This window comes from Hylaeus volcanicus, chromosome 7, assembly GCF_026283585.1.
Source record: "Hylaeus volcanicus isolate JK05 chromosome 7, UHH_iyHylVolc1.0_haploid, whole genome shotgun sequence".
NCBI classification, from domain to species: domain Eukaryota; kingdom Metazoa; phylum Arthropoda; class Insecta; order Hymenoptera; family Colletidae; genus Hylaeus; species Hylaeus volcanicus.
This window is the reverse complement of record NC_071982.1, coordinates 13258618-13273648: the sequence shown is the minus strand read 5'-3', so window position 1 is coordinate 13273648 and position 15031 is coordinate 13258618. Positions and strand designations below refer to the sequence as shown.

Sequence of the window (15031 nt, the reverse complement as noted above, 5' to 3'; positions counted from 1 at the left end):
TTGTTTCAACAGCAATTGTTAAAGTTCAAAATGACAGAGTTCTGAATATATATATATATATATATAGTACTATACTATACTATATATATATATAGTACTATACTAGTATAGTATAGTATATATATATAGTACTATACTAGTATAGTATAGTATATATATATAGTACTATACTAGTATAGTATAGTATATATATATAGTACTATACTATACTATATATATATATATATATATATAACTTTACGTAAAACTAGTTATTGTATTAGAAACACAGATAGAATAGAGATTATTATACATGTTAGTTATTATAATACTAGTTCTGACGAATTCGTTATATATATATAACTTTACGTAAAACTAGTTATTATATTAGAAACACAGATAGAATAGAGATTATTATACATATATATATATATGTATAATAAAGTAACGAAGAGCCAAGAGTCCACCTGCTCTTCTTAATAAAGTAACCAACAAAACAAGAGGGTAGATTGGAAATATAAATTAGAAAATGAAAGAAAAGAAGATTGGAAAATATTGCATCGAACTATACGAAAACTCGTAGATCGAGAATTCCTTTCGAGAGCCACTCCGTACAAAGAATCGACGAAACCCGCAGAGTTCGCGTGCGTAAATGGTCCACATGTTCCGAGAAGCAGAACAGGCGAAAGTCTTTTCGCCTCTATAGCTGTCGTCCGGTTCCTTAAACGACGTAACCCTTTGCTGTTTCTTTTTTCCACGTAGTCTTCGTAACTTCCAGACGCCGCCTTCGAGGCATCCGAGCCCGGCATCTCGATGGCGGAGTTCGTTCCATGATAAATATAAGAGCTCTTTCGAATCGCGTACTTCATTTATACGCGAGTGCCTTTCTCCCGGACGAGAACTTCAACGAGATCGTTGCAATCGCGTCGAGACGTAAGTTCGGAGGATAAAAGATGAATTATTTATTGTACATGGAAGAAAGCATCGATCGAAGTCAGAGCGAGGAACATTAAGCATTCCGAACAGCAGTTTCTACTTGAAGGAAATATTCCCGTCTGCGCGGTGGGATTAGAGAAGGGTGACGATTCTTGTTCAAGTCAAAGTTTCGAATAACGAATAAAATCTCTCGCTAAATATGAACTAAATGCGGTAGCGACCGTCGGTTTAAGTTTTGCTTAAATTTTGCTTGAACAACCAAATAAAAACATGTTATATTTTTATATTATATTTTCAAATGTCGGAAAGGCCGACTATTTCCCCGGATATTCCAGGAAAAACAGAATTCGGTTGAAATCGTTAACGCCTTTATTACGCGCCGGTTCGGTATCGATTGCTTCGCGTAACGAGCCCAAACGTTTACAGAATCGGCTTTTGTTTTCCACTCCCATCACGCATTCTTTTCTGACGCGCACAATTTAAACGAGCCATGTACACATCGCATGTATGAACCCACTGCTCAATGTTGAGCCAATTAAGTATGGCAATAAGAGAAACACGATCGGCGTTACAGATAAGGAAAGGAATCACCTTTCACTCTGACAACGCCAAAAATCGCGAGTTTCTTTAACGTCGCGACAAAAATTAATTCGGCGCAGGCTGATACGTACTAAATTTTTCATAACGTCCACCTGCTCTTCGTTACGAAATATTCACGTATTTTTTGCATAGCGGTGCCACCTAGACAATTAATTACTTTTAGACGTAATTTAACAGATTTAAATGGAAACATTTTTTTTTTTAAATCGTCAGTGTTTTTAGGAATCGACGGATTAAAATTTACAGGTCTGCTGTTGTAATACAAAATGAATCAGTGTTTTTGGGAAATGACAGATTAAACTTTACAGACCTGCTGTTTTAATACAAAATGAATCAGTGTTTTTAAGAATTGACGGATTAAAATTTACAGACCTGCTGTTTTAATACAAAATGAATCAGTGTTTTTTGGAAATGACGGATTAAACTTTACAGACCTGCTGTTTTAATACAAAATGAATCAGTGTTTTTGGGAAATGACGGATTAAACTTTACAGACCTGCTGTTTTAATACAAAATGAATCAGTGTTTTTAAGAATTGACGGATTAAACTTTACAGACCTGCTGTTTTAATACAAAATGAATCAGTGTTTTTAGGAAATAACGGATTAAACTTTACAGGTCTGCTGTTTTAATACAAAATGAATCAGTGTTTTTGGGAAATGACGGATTAAACTTCACAGGCCTGCTGTTTCGATACAAAATGACCGAGAAATGAATATTCAATGTTATTGGCTTTAATCACGATCAAACTAAATATTTTAATCTGACTAAATACGAGGGTCGTTCAGAAAGTAATTTTAACGATGTCAGCGGTGGTCTTGGTGAGAAGGTAGAACTACAAAATTTTAGGAACATGTTCTCTCATTTATTTTGATCAATTTCGTGTGTCGTAGACTCTGGTCGGTCGATTGTCGCGTGTTTTGTAACATTATATAATGGCGATTCCGTTAAAATTTGCGTCCAAGTGTGAACCGCGTAGTATAATACGTTTCTTTACCGCTGAAAACTTCACAGCCACAGAAATTTATCGAGAATAATGTTCTGTTTACGGCGATAAATGCGTGAGCCTGCAGATGGTTACGCGTTGGCGAACAGCGTTCCTAAATGGCCGCGAAGAAGTTGCACGATGAAGAGCGCGAAGGACGACCAGCGGACGCAAAGTGGACGAAAGTCATTACGCGTTGGGAATTCAAAAGCTTGTTACTCGTTATACGAAACGTATTGGAAGATGTGGCGATTACGTAGAAAAATAAAAAAATTGTCTGAAAATTTTAAAAATGTCCTCGTTTTTGTGTTTTGACCGCTCTTTCGCAGCGTAATTAGACCGTTAATCTTACTTTCTGAACGATCCTCGTAAAATCTTGAACGCCCTCGTCGTTATTCGCGATTCTATCATTTAACCAAAAGCTCAACTCTGAACGGCAGACGTAAACTAACATCTTCCACGGTTTTAGCTCGAAACAACCATACAAAATAGTACATCAGAAACGATCCCAACCTGTCTGACGCAAGATCGCCAAGAACCTGCGTGTTACCCGCGCGCCACGCGAACGACGAAAGCCATAAGTATCCGCGCCGAACAAGGACGCCAGCTTCTTTCTATCGATACATTTGCGAAATTTTCGCACGAAACCTATAATCGAGTTGTACGCGTAAAAACGACTAGCGCTTATCGTGCTCGCAATTTTTGTCCCGATTATAGCTGTTCCTGTATCGCGAGGGACCGTCGCGCGTTGCATAAAATAAACGTTACCCCGCTCGACGTACGCGTTATCGCGATACTTGCGCGATTTCTTGATCTTTAAACCCTGCAATTACTTGTGCCTCTGTGAAATCGATGAATGGCGGGCACACACACACGCGTATTAATTAAACCGGGGAGATCAACTACGACGAATCGAAGGCTTTGCGCTCAATAATGGGTCAATCGAGATACGTACATCATTTTTACTCGATAAAGGCCGGCTCTACGAGTTCGCTGTAAGGTCGATGCGTACATCGTTTCTACACGGTGGTCCGATAGAAACGAGCATATGCCGTTTCATGAATCCAACTTCGATTTCTTGCGACGCAAATAATTCGACTAATAAATTAAGAATTTCGGGTCGGTTAGTAACGTCTACTTTTTTTCTTGAGTAAATGTTTGAGTGATATTTGGCGCTGGTTTTCCAGGATTTTTCTTTTCTTTCTTTTAAGTAATTTTGTGACTCGATACGGGTGGTTTTCAGCCAAGCAGCAGCGGTAGAAAAATATACAAAGAGGTATACAAATGTTCACTTCCATTATCCAACCGCCACTTGCATACATTAGTGAAATTTTTAATTACAGAAATGTGTCCACCTTTAATTAAGCTCTGTACCTGAACAATGTTTGGACAGAGTACCCGGAGGAAAAAATGCACGGTGGCTTATTCATTAAAAAAACGTAATTATTTATTATCTACGTTATCAAGTCGTACACAAGCCCGAGCATTTGCGAAGAATTTAATTCTGTTTTTGATTTATCGAAGCTGGATCGATAAAATAATTCAGTGGCCACGAATTCCAAGAAGAATTCGCCTCTTTTTATCATTTTTATAATTATTAGAAGAAGGCAGTTTCTTCCTCGCTGATATCCATGAAAACAAAAACATTGCAAATCTTTGACAATTCTCTTCAACTACACACAGCGACTCTCTCAAATAAAATGCAACTCATTTCTTAAAGCCACCGTGGATATTACATTTTCTTAATTAAATGAACCAGTGAGACTAAATGTACAAATCTCCCCTTTTGTTATACAAATACAGCATTAATTTCTTTATATTTAAGTAACTCCCATCAAATTGAATAAAATTTTCCTTTTCCTTTTCGCTCTGCACAGTTCAAAGAGTCACCAAGGAAAATCGAATACGGCTTACCGAGTATGTTTAGAGTCAAACAAGCTAAGCTATTTTGATTCAGTTTACAAACATGCTACTCTTGTTATTTGCTTGGTAATAGGAAGATGATTTCTTGGAACGCTGTATCAGCAACTTCACGCCTTGTTTACATTTTCTTGGAAGATGAACGGACCGTGTTTCAAGGTTTCCTGCGCTGATTAGACGTTTAAAGGGCGAACTTTAACAAGTGTGTTAATATGTTAACGTTCAAAGTACAAGAGCGAACTGTGTCTTGTTTTACTTCGACTATGTTTCGCGATATCTAAGCTTCGAAATATAAATCTAGCCTCAATGCTAGTCGATCGATCTAGTCTCACCTGCACCTCCTTAAACGCCATTTACAATTGTTACTTTAATTAGCTAAGTACAATTGCTGTCCTTTGTAGCCATTCGTAAAAATAGAAATGGAACGAATAGTCCGAGAGCTCGCGACAGAAATGGGTGACTCATTTCATTACATAAATGAACCTGTTTTCCGAAGATGGTACGTCTCCCTAGTGCTCCCTAGTCTCCCAAGCAATGGCTTGGTCTGCCATGAATTCAGTGGTGCAACGCTTCACTATGACGTATTATAATAATTTGATTTTTGGCCAAAATCATTACTACTGACATTTTTAGCGTCTATTGTTGACATACCAAATTGCATAAAAAAGTTGGTCTGGCAGATTGTAAGCGGTGGTAAATGGGTCTGGCAGTCGGAAAATCTTGTCGGAAAAACGAGGTAGTTCATTAAAACATCTAATAAGACTCTCGAGTAACTGATATCATTATTTCTGAAACTTTTTGTATAAACAATATGTAATGGACAGCGTTAAAAAAATTTGATCTGGCAAACTTTGAGTGGTGTTAAATCGGTCTGACAGCCGTTTAAAAGAACGAACACACACATCCGTTACCGGCGTTGAGATCTCGATAATCTAATAAAACTACAAAGTAATAATTATTTTCAAACATTATATACATCAGTTACGTATAAAATATTGCCGTGATGATTTTTATTTCATACAATTGTTATTACTATTTAACTTCAATAAGTCGTGAAATTGGACGGCGCGCATATGTGTTTGCTCTTTCAAACGGCTGCCAGACCGACTTGTCACCACTCAAAGTTTCCCAGAGCAAATTTGTTTAACCCTATGTATTACATATCGTTCGTACAAAAGGTTTCAGAAATAATGATTTCAGTCAAACTACTTCGTTTTTCCGACAAGGTTTTCCGACTGCCAGGGCCCATTTACCACCGCTTACAATCTGCCAGGCCAACTTTTTTTATGCAATTCGGTATGTCAAGAATACATTCTAAAAATTTCAGTAACAATGATTTCAGTAACAATGATTTCAGTCAAAGATAATATTATTTCTTATATGTTTCCGACTTTCTAGCGGAGCGATGCACCGTTTGTGCTCTGGCAGCCTTGGGTTGTTTTTATTCTTTAGTAGAAAACAGTCAAACAGCAATAGGATATTTGTAATGAAATCAGCCGAAATTTGATGTCGCGGGCTCTCGGACTCGAAGCTTCCGCGTGGTTTCAACTTTATCGAAAACACAATTAAATTGTCATGGCCGCGCAGTATCAACTGGTTCCGTAAACAAACGCGAGTTGATTAATCCCCGGCCACGGTCTCGTGTTTTACGGCCAAGGGACACTATATTTACAGTTGCCTTAAATATAGTTTCGCGACACGTTTTCGGCGGACGCATATGCAGTTTCTGTAACGATCTATCACCGGGAGAACGTGCGTTTTGTTTGTCGTCTAAATAGTTCGTTTAATAAACATGCACGTAGCCGTGAATTAGCGAAACGTTAGGTGAAACTGGCGTTCGGTGGTGGACTTTTGTGTTGCGAAATATGTTTTCGTATCGCGTTACCGCAAACGACAGTATCGGAGAATTTAGTTTCGAAAATATTTTGTTACGCGAGCCTTCCTCGGAGAGCGAACAATTGCGATGGGGAGTTAATGGTTTCGTTGTTGTCGTTCTTTTTCGAAACAATCTTAAGCGGCTTGAAACGTCGAAAAATGAAATGAAATTACTTTTTTTTTTTTTGTATTGAAATTTAAGCGATTCTGAACAATCCTACGCAAAGAAAATTGAATTTGGAGCACTGCTCGGTGTAAATTAAGCTGAATTATCAAAATATACGTGCAAAAAATTTGGATCATATCGGCCTGAAACATCAAAAAATGAAAAAAAAATCACTTTTTGTTTTCTTATTAAATTTTAAGCGATTCTGAACAATCCTACGCAAAGAAAATTGAATTTGGAGAACTGCTCGGTGTAAATTAGGCTGAATTATCAAAGTATACGTGTAAAAAATTTGGATCATATCGGCCTGAAACATCAAAAAATGAAAAAAAAATCACTTTTTGTTTTCTTATTAAATTTTAAGCGATTCTGAACAATCCTACGCAAAGAAAATTGAATTTGGAGCACTGCTCGGTGTAAATTAGGCTGAATTATCAAAGTATACGTGTAAAAAATTTGGATCATATCGGCCTGAAACATCAAAAAATGAAAAAAAAACCACTTTTTGTTTTCTTATTAAAATTTAAGCGATTCTGAACAATTCTACGCAAAGAAAATTGAATTTGGAGCACTACTCGGTGTAAATTTCTGCTAGGATTATATATTATTGAGACTATTGGATACTACCTAATCAAACATCCGTTGTGGTATTTATTTTTGTAACTTCATCAAGATACACGAATTTCATTTAAATTCATTTCCTTCGAAGCTCAACTTTCACAATTAAATTTTTTAATTCTTCAGTGAAAATCACTGTCAGCCACATATGGGCGACGTGGCGATCAACGTGTTAACGAACTACCTTTCGACCAGTAACGATTTTCTATTCGACGAGACACGAAACTGAACTGTTCGTCGCGATTCGTTCGATCTCCACGCGAGCACCCCGTCATTTTCGACGAACGTTCCCCAAAAAAGTACGCGATATACGTCTGAATATATCCGTCTCATCGCTCACCTTTGCATTCCTCGAAGGTTTCATCGGAATTGTCTAAACAGTCGTCGTGCGAGTCGCAGACCCACGAAACAGGTATACATTTACCATTTGCACATTGAAATTGCCTTAAAGAACAAGGCTTGCCTGAAATGAAATAAACAGAAAACAGAGATGAGATGCCAACTGAGGATGACGGTTCAAGAAATGGTCACACTGCGAGAAACGTGCACAAACACAAACCAAAGGAACCAAAGGAAAAAGAAAACGTTTGTATTCGATGATTCGATGGCGTTTCAATACCATTGCGCCTTAAATGATTACATTTTTCGTTGGGCCATTTTACGTGTTAAATAGCAGTGATGGACAAAACCTTGGATTTCGAATAAATCTGAAGTTTGTCGATATGTTTGCCTCGTTTCCGTATCCGTATTTATTTAAAGTGTTAAGGATACATTAGATGCCTTATTACGCTACCAAGTGTTGCTAAATTGATACGAACTTGTATCCTTTCCGTACATTTTTGATAAAGAATAGTAAAGTAAAGAATAGTAAATAAAGGAATGCTTTAACGAGGAACAGTGAAGAGTAATGAATATAAGTCAATAATTATGAATTGCGAGTCTTAGTTTAGTTGTAAGCGTCTTTGGACTTTTAAAAAATGTAACACTGTTAGAGAATAATATAATTAATACATAAAACATAATGCGAATACTATAAATAAAATACAAAGAACAAAATAACAATGGAGTAAAATATATATAATAACAAATAAGTAACTATGTATCGCTGTTCAAGAATAACAGCATAGATCGTTTCTCTGCTTGCAATCTGTTTCTTTTTTCCGTTAAAAGTAATCCTGCTTTAGAAATGATTCTTTCGCACGGGACTGAAGTAGCCACCACACAAAATAAATGATCTACTAATTTACTTAATAAAGGTAATTCAAGAATAATAGCATAGATCATTTCTCTGCTTGCAATCTGTTTCTTTTTTCCTTTAAAAGTAATCCTGCTTTAGAAAATATTCTTTCGCACGGGACTGAAGTAGCCACCACACAAAATAAATGATCTACTAATTTACTTAATAAAGGTAATTGAAGTTGATATTATATACGGATTTCTTATGCAAACTATATATATACATATTGAAACATTGTATAAAAAGTAATTTAATTAAGATCAAGAATTGCGGTCACGCAATTCTAGCAAGATAAAAGAATAACGATCACGCTCGTGCATGAAATTAAATCACGAACACCCTCGCGAATGAAATTAAATCACCATCGTGATCGTGATTTTGCAATCACTGTGATAAATAACGGTCAGTGATTTTGCACGCCATCTCTATTGTGCACCCTCGCTTAGAAAAGAGATGTAAGTTGTCCCACTTTCTAGAATCATTCCGTATATTCAAATTTATGCGCTGCTTATTTGAAAGAAGCTCGCAGAATTTCCTTCCAATCCTAACAGATGCAAAGCACGATCTTCTTTTGATACCAGCCAACCTTTGGTGTCGTTACTAGCGCTTCATTACCTCGGGTCGTTTGTCTCGAGTCTCTCTTCCGTTCACTTTCTAAATTATTCGTCTCCCGTGTCTCGTACCAATTAGCCTCGCAAATTAATCGCTTTCGTCGTGTCCGAGATGGTACACACGCGCTCCATTTTTCAAAAATTGATCAGACGCGGTATTTTTCAAGATCTCCTACCGTCTTAAACCCTTCAAAGAAGAAATTGCTGGCTTTAATCTTTCAAAGACGGGATTCCATTTAAGCCGTAAGTCTCCCGTTTGCAGTCGAGCGACACTTTATATCTCCAAACTTTTAACAGAGACTCTCCAGTGGAATTAAATTATGTTTCCTTTTAGTCGTTATTATATCTATTGTATTTATATTGTACCATAAAGTAATATGAATCAATTATTTTCAGACAAACTACGGTACTGTTTGTATTTGAACCCGCGTTTCCCAACCTCTCGTACAGCGTGCCAGTATTCTTTAATTTATTATTAATACTACAAGTACCCTCGGAGTATTTTGTGAATCAATATATGTTCTTTAAATATTTTTCTATTTTGCATACAATTTTCGATCCAATCTCGGCGTCGATTACTTTGTAGCACGTAATTGGGCGCGTTGAAAACGCATTTTCCCAGAAGAGTCCACGTTAAAGAGTGAAAAATTGAAATTTATTTCTTAGCTTTTAGGTACCCTAGCCTTCCCAACATTTTTTGTGGGCGTTTTTGGGATAAAGTCTAACCCGTATACAAATTTTTATCATTTTCTTGGCGTTATTTCTATTTGCCCTAGAGCCTCCTTAACATATTTTTGTTAACTATTGAAAGAACAATTTTTTATTCGAATGGTTCCGTATTTCTTGGACCCTCGTGTTTACCGAAAGAATTTAAAAAAAAGAAATCCCTATAAAATTATGTTCAACCCTGTACACGAATTTCGCGATCTCTCCTCTAATTTATTCGCGACATATTTCCGTTCGCAATTCGAACAAGCTATAACGACAACATCGTACACGCGTCCGCCATTATCCATTTCGAATGAAACAATAAATTTCGCATCGGTTCCGTTCGTTCATGTTTATACTGACCTCGTCTAAAATCCATTTTCATCAACAGTGAATATTTGTTTCGAGGGATTTTATATCCAGCTATTGTTTTCTCACTGACGTTCGTCTCATCCCCTATATTACCACGCACGGATACACACTGAAAATACCCTCGGAAAATACCCGCGCTCGAAATATTCAAATAACGTGTCCCTTTTTCTAAGGGACAGTCGCGTTTATTACGCTGGATCATTCTGTCCGTTCAGACAACGAACAAAACGTGTATCGTGCTGGAATATACAGTGTATACAGTGTATACAGTGGGTGTAGTAAGTATTCGTACGCTGGTCAATTAAAAAAAAAAAAAAAACTACGTTCAATTGTAATTTATTAACTTCTCTTTTGTAAACAATGATATTCTACGTATTCTTGAAAATCTCTACAATAGATCCAGTATAAACAAAATTAGTTATATATATAAGTTGCAAAATTAACAAGAGAAAAAAAAATATATATACATGTCGAATTGAGTAACCTCCTTCTTTTCGAAGTCGGTTAAAAACAATAAATCGATAGAAATATAGAAGCAATAAATATTCGAACAAATGTTAAATTTTCGAAACTTCGTTAACAAAAAAAAAATGAAATTTACATTAATTTATAAATAATTAATATCTCGTGGGATTTCATTTTGATTTTATAATTGCTGGAACTCTTCTAGACATTAGGTAAATTAACTAAATTTGATGTTACTCGGGATAGGATCCTCTTCCACTCTTGTATTGAAACATTTTTTAAGGCTTCTTTGCAGTAAATTTGATGTTTCCAATTCGTACGAAGCTATAAACTGACGTGTTTATGTTACAAATTCTACTGTAAACGGTTCGTTATAAAAATCCTACGAATATTTATTGCCTCTATATCTCTAGCAATTTTTCGTATGTTCTTGTCAATTTCGCAAATTATATAAACTAATAACTATTGTTTGGACTACATCTATTCTAAAGATTTCCGAGAATATGTAAAATACCATTGTTTATAAAAAAAAGAAATTAATAAACTACAATTTCACACAAAAGTTTTTTAAGAAATTGATCGACGTACGAATACATTCTACACCCACTGTATAAATAAATCTCCGAGGGTCGATTATCGGTATTGCATCTGTCCCCAGAATTTCTATACTTTTCGATTTATTCGATAATACCAACAACAAAAAGATATGTTTCCTGCAATATCGAATAAGTACACAGGTTAAAAGATGGTTACACAGGTTAATACTGTTTTCCTAATGTAAAAAAGAGTCTACCTCTGCTAATTTAAGCTTCTAAATATTGCTCAGCTCGCGCGAAAGCCACTTATCCATCTTCTTTGTCGATCTTCGCCAAGCGACGAACGATCGTGGCTACCACTCGCGAGGCTTCTCTTGTACAGTTTTACGCGGATTACTTTCAACGATTCTCTACAATTTTATCCAGTTCGATTTTCTTCGATTACTTGATCTCGGATCAACTACCACCAAACTTTCGTACCCATCTTTCTAAACTCTACAACTTCTTTAGCCTAGTCTTTCTTAAGGGGCTATCCTGAATTAGAAGGTATAACAAAGCGGTTTTTCGCGAATTTTTTTCGGATGGAAAAAAGTAATTAATTCCATCGAACTTTTTATCCTATTTTCGTACATATCTGAGTAGTCTGTAGAAATTTTGTCAACAAGAAATATTCAAATCGAGTCGACTGGCGACGCACATTTGTAGATGATGACGCACCTCACAATTAAAATCTCTTATCGGCGAGGAAAGATGCTGGTCGTAATTTTGCCTTGACACAAAAAAAAAAAAACCAAAAGAAAATTTCATTTTCACACATTTTTCTTCCATGTGAACTAAGAAAATTCATACAAAAAAAAAATTTTAAACAACTTTTTTATCGAGTTAAAGTGATTTTTTTTTCATCCAAAGAACTCGTTCTTTTTTTTTCAAACTTGCAGTAAGTTCACATTTACGCCATTTTTGCGGGTTTTTCTTAGTTCGGCTGATATGACTGGATCCATATATCGCGAAAGACAAGTAAATGATTTTCTTCAATATTCTTCATTTACAATTCTACAACGTATGAAACTATGTTACATTGAACAACATTTTTCTTAGTTCACATAGAAGAAAAATGTATGGAAATGAACATTTATTTCGGTTTTTTTTTGTTGTGTCAAACCAAAATTACGACCTGCATCTTTCCCGCCGACAGGAGGAAATTAAAATTAAAACTTTTAATTGTGACGTGATCTACAAATGAGCGTCGCCAGTCGACTCAATTTGAATATTACTTGTTGACAAAATTTCTACAGACTACTCAAATATGTATGAAAATAGGATGAAAAGTTCGATAGAATGAATTATCGTTTTCCGTCCTAAAAAAATTCACGAAAAACCGCTTCTTTCAGACCTCCTAATTCAGGATATCCCCTCAACGACTGAATCATTTCGCATCGTCTTGTCTCAAAATTCAAACTTCGAAAAGTGATATTTCATTGCTACGTCGAATATAAAATTTTCAAAATTCAATTCTCGAAATAAACTCAATTTACTTCCGAAGCAAAGGATTTCTTTCACCTCGGAGCACCGCGATTCATTTTTCACGCCGGTAGTGCCATCTATGTACATAAGCCTAATTACACGCGTCAGTTATATGTATACAGACGAAATGAACATTGGAGGCAAGAGCTGGAAAAACTTTAAATGATACGAGAAACGTTTGCACTATGTAAATATTAATCATTATTTGTTTTGTGAAGAAAAACACTGTTGGTTGCCAAGCTAAATCTCGTGAAAATTGTTAAGTTAAAATTGTTGAGTTAAAATTTTGTCTCGAGACTATTAAAAATTAGATAATTTAACATCTATCGTAGTATTTATATTTTGAACGTCGTCAAATTCACGAATCCTGTCCAGAATTATTTTCATTATTGTCTCACCTTTGAAATTCAATTTTTTTTTTTTTGTTCCTTAATAAAGAGTCCTGTCACCCATATTCTGGATGAGGTGGCTACCAACGTGTTAAAGCAGTATATAAAGTCACCCGTTCGTTAAACCGAAAGAATTTATCCTCGCGAACTGTACGCGCATTTGTTGGTAACAAGATAGATCTCACGAACAGAAAATGCTTCTCGAACGACACCGTTTGAATTACGCTAATCCGCTGTGTCGTAAGAAGTAAATCGCAGAGTGCTTTTTCGCGTCTGTATCGATGTTACAGTGACCGAAATAAGGATGCAGGGTAAAAGGATCGATATTGACCTTCTGACATGCACGCGTACGCGATACCTTCGTCGAAATACTATAAAACTAGAGAAAACGTTTCGTAATATTTTTAGATTCGAAACTGATAACCCTATGATGGTAAATCGTACAGAGAAGTAAACTACACTTGGTAAATTATGTACATATATATCTCGTCGGTAAAACACCTTACGAAATGTACTTTTCGTTTATCAAGCCGCGAGTACACTTTCCTCGTGTTTAAGCTATCAACGTTTACAGGGTAAATACTAAATAAGAAACGAAAGTAGTTTACGAGCTTCGCGATACCTCAAAGGTAGAAATGGCTGCGGTAATTTCATCTCGTGTCCGGTGGGTATTATCAAGGTTCGATACCGATTGTAATAATCCAGCCCGATATTAATTTCTTTTCCTCGCGTAAAAATAATTTACCGACGCAAGTCCTGACAAACATCAATTCTTTATTCCCTTCCAACGTACCAACCGATAAATTCCTCGGAGAAATTATCCAACGGCACTAATAGGGGGCGATGTGGATGCATATTGGCGCGATTGTGCACGAGGCTAATCATCGAAACGTATTCCGTACTTTCGATACGTAAATGAAGAAGAAAAAAAGAAAATTGTACCACAAATCGCGATATTCTGATTGGAAGAGAATTAACACGTTGATCGCCGTGTCACCCACATATGGGTGACAGTGGTATTCACTGAAGAACAAACAGAATTAATTTTGAATGTTCAGTAACAAAGAAAATAAATTTGAATTAAATTCTTAAACTTCAACGAAGTTATACGAATAAATATTACAATAAATGTTTGATTATGTAGCTTCCAATAGTCTAGAAACAAAACTTAATCGCAATAGAAATTTTCAAGAGCATCAGTCTGGCAGTAAACGTGTTAATCTGAATGAATTAGATGATAATGCACGACTGTAAATACAATTATAATAATGCATACAAAAGTTGACCTATGAATTCTAATTTGTTACAAATGAAGAAAGAAATATGAAAATTGTGTACTTTTGCCAATTAAAATCGTATAATACCATTATTACCATTATTAATAATTAAGTTTAATAATACTTTTAATTTCCATAACATTAGTACTGTTCGGTATTAATCTATTTGATCGGTATTTGATCTATTAGGATCGTTTTCAGATTGACTGATCGGTAAAATATGTACAATAATAAAAATAATTTCCCTCTTAATTTTCTGTCTTAATCTCAATTTGCAACAAAACAGAGTGATGTTCATTAAAAAGGAGAAATAATATTCACCCCGTCTAAGTTAAATGATAAAGCCAACCGAAGGTCAATGGAAACGCATGGTCACTGATCAGGCTATAAAATAAAATGTCTATAATCAATAACTTCATTCAGCTTTTTTTTTTGCACCGTATTTTGCAGTATATTATTAATAACCTTTATAATTGGAATTCGATTTAATTGAATAATAGCAAACAAAAAAGAACATTTAATTTCGTTCGAATTCATTTAAAAACAAAAATCAATTGACTTCATCGTTAATAATATTAACATACAAAATACTTGACTATATCTGATCGGTAAATTATTCGAGAATAACTACACAATACTACAGAATAACGAACAAAGATGCATTGTTCGCTAAATTAATTGATCTATTTGCCGAAATAATGTACTTATACCATTTTTATATTATATTATACCACTTTACCGACCAGTCAATCTGAAAACGATCCCAATAGATCAAATTAATACTGAATAGTACTAATGCTATGAAAATTAAAAGTATTACTAAATTTAATTAT

At 35.4% G+C, this 15031-nt stretch overlaps 1 protein-coding gene across 6 annotated transcripts in view; it reads right to left on the bottom strand.

The window, feature by feature from the left end:
* LOC128879616 (low-density lipoprotein receptor-like) overlaps positions 1-15031 on the bottom strand; it is a 61688-nt gene that overhangs the window by 45405 nt on the left and 1252 nt on the right. For 3 of the 6 annotated variants that reach the window (XM_054128933.1, XM_054128934.1, XM_054128935.1), the window contains exon 2: positions 7420-7542. The exons of the other annotated variants lie outside the window; for them this stretch is intronic. In XM_054128933.1, the coding sequence (XP_053984908.1) occupies positions 7420-7542 (123 nt within the window). The remainder of the gene's footprint in view (positions 1-7419; positions 7543-15031) is intronic. 6 annotated transcript variants of the gene reach the window in all.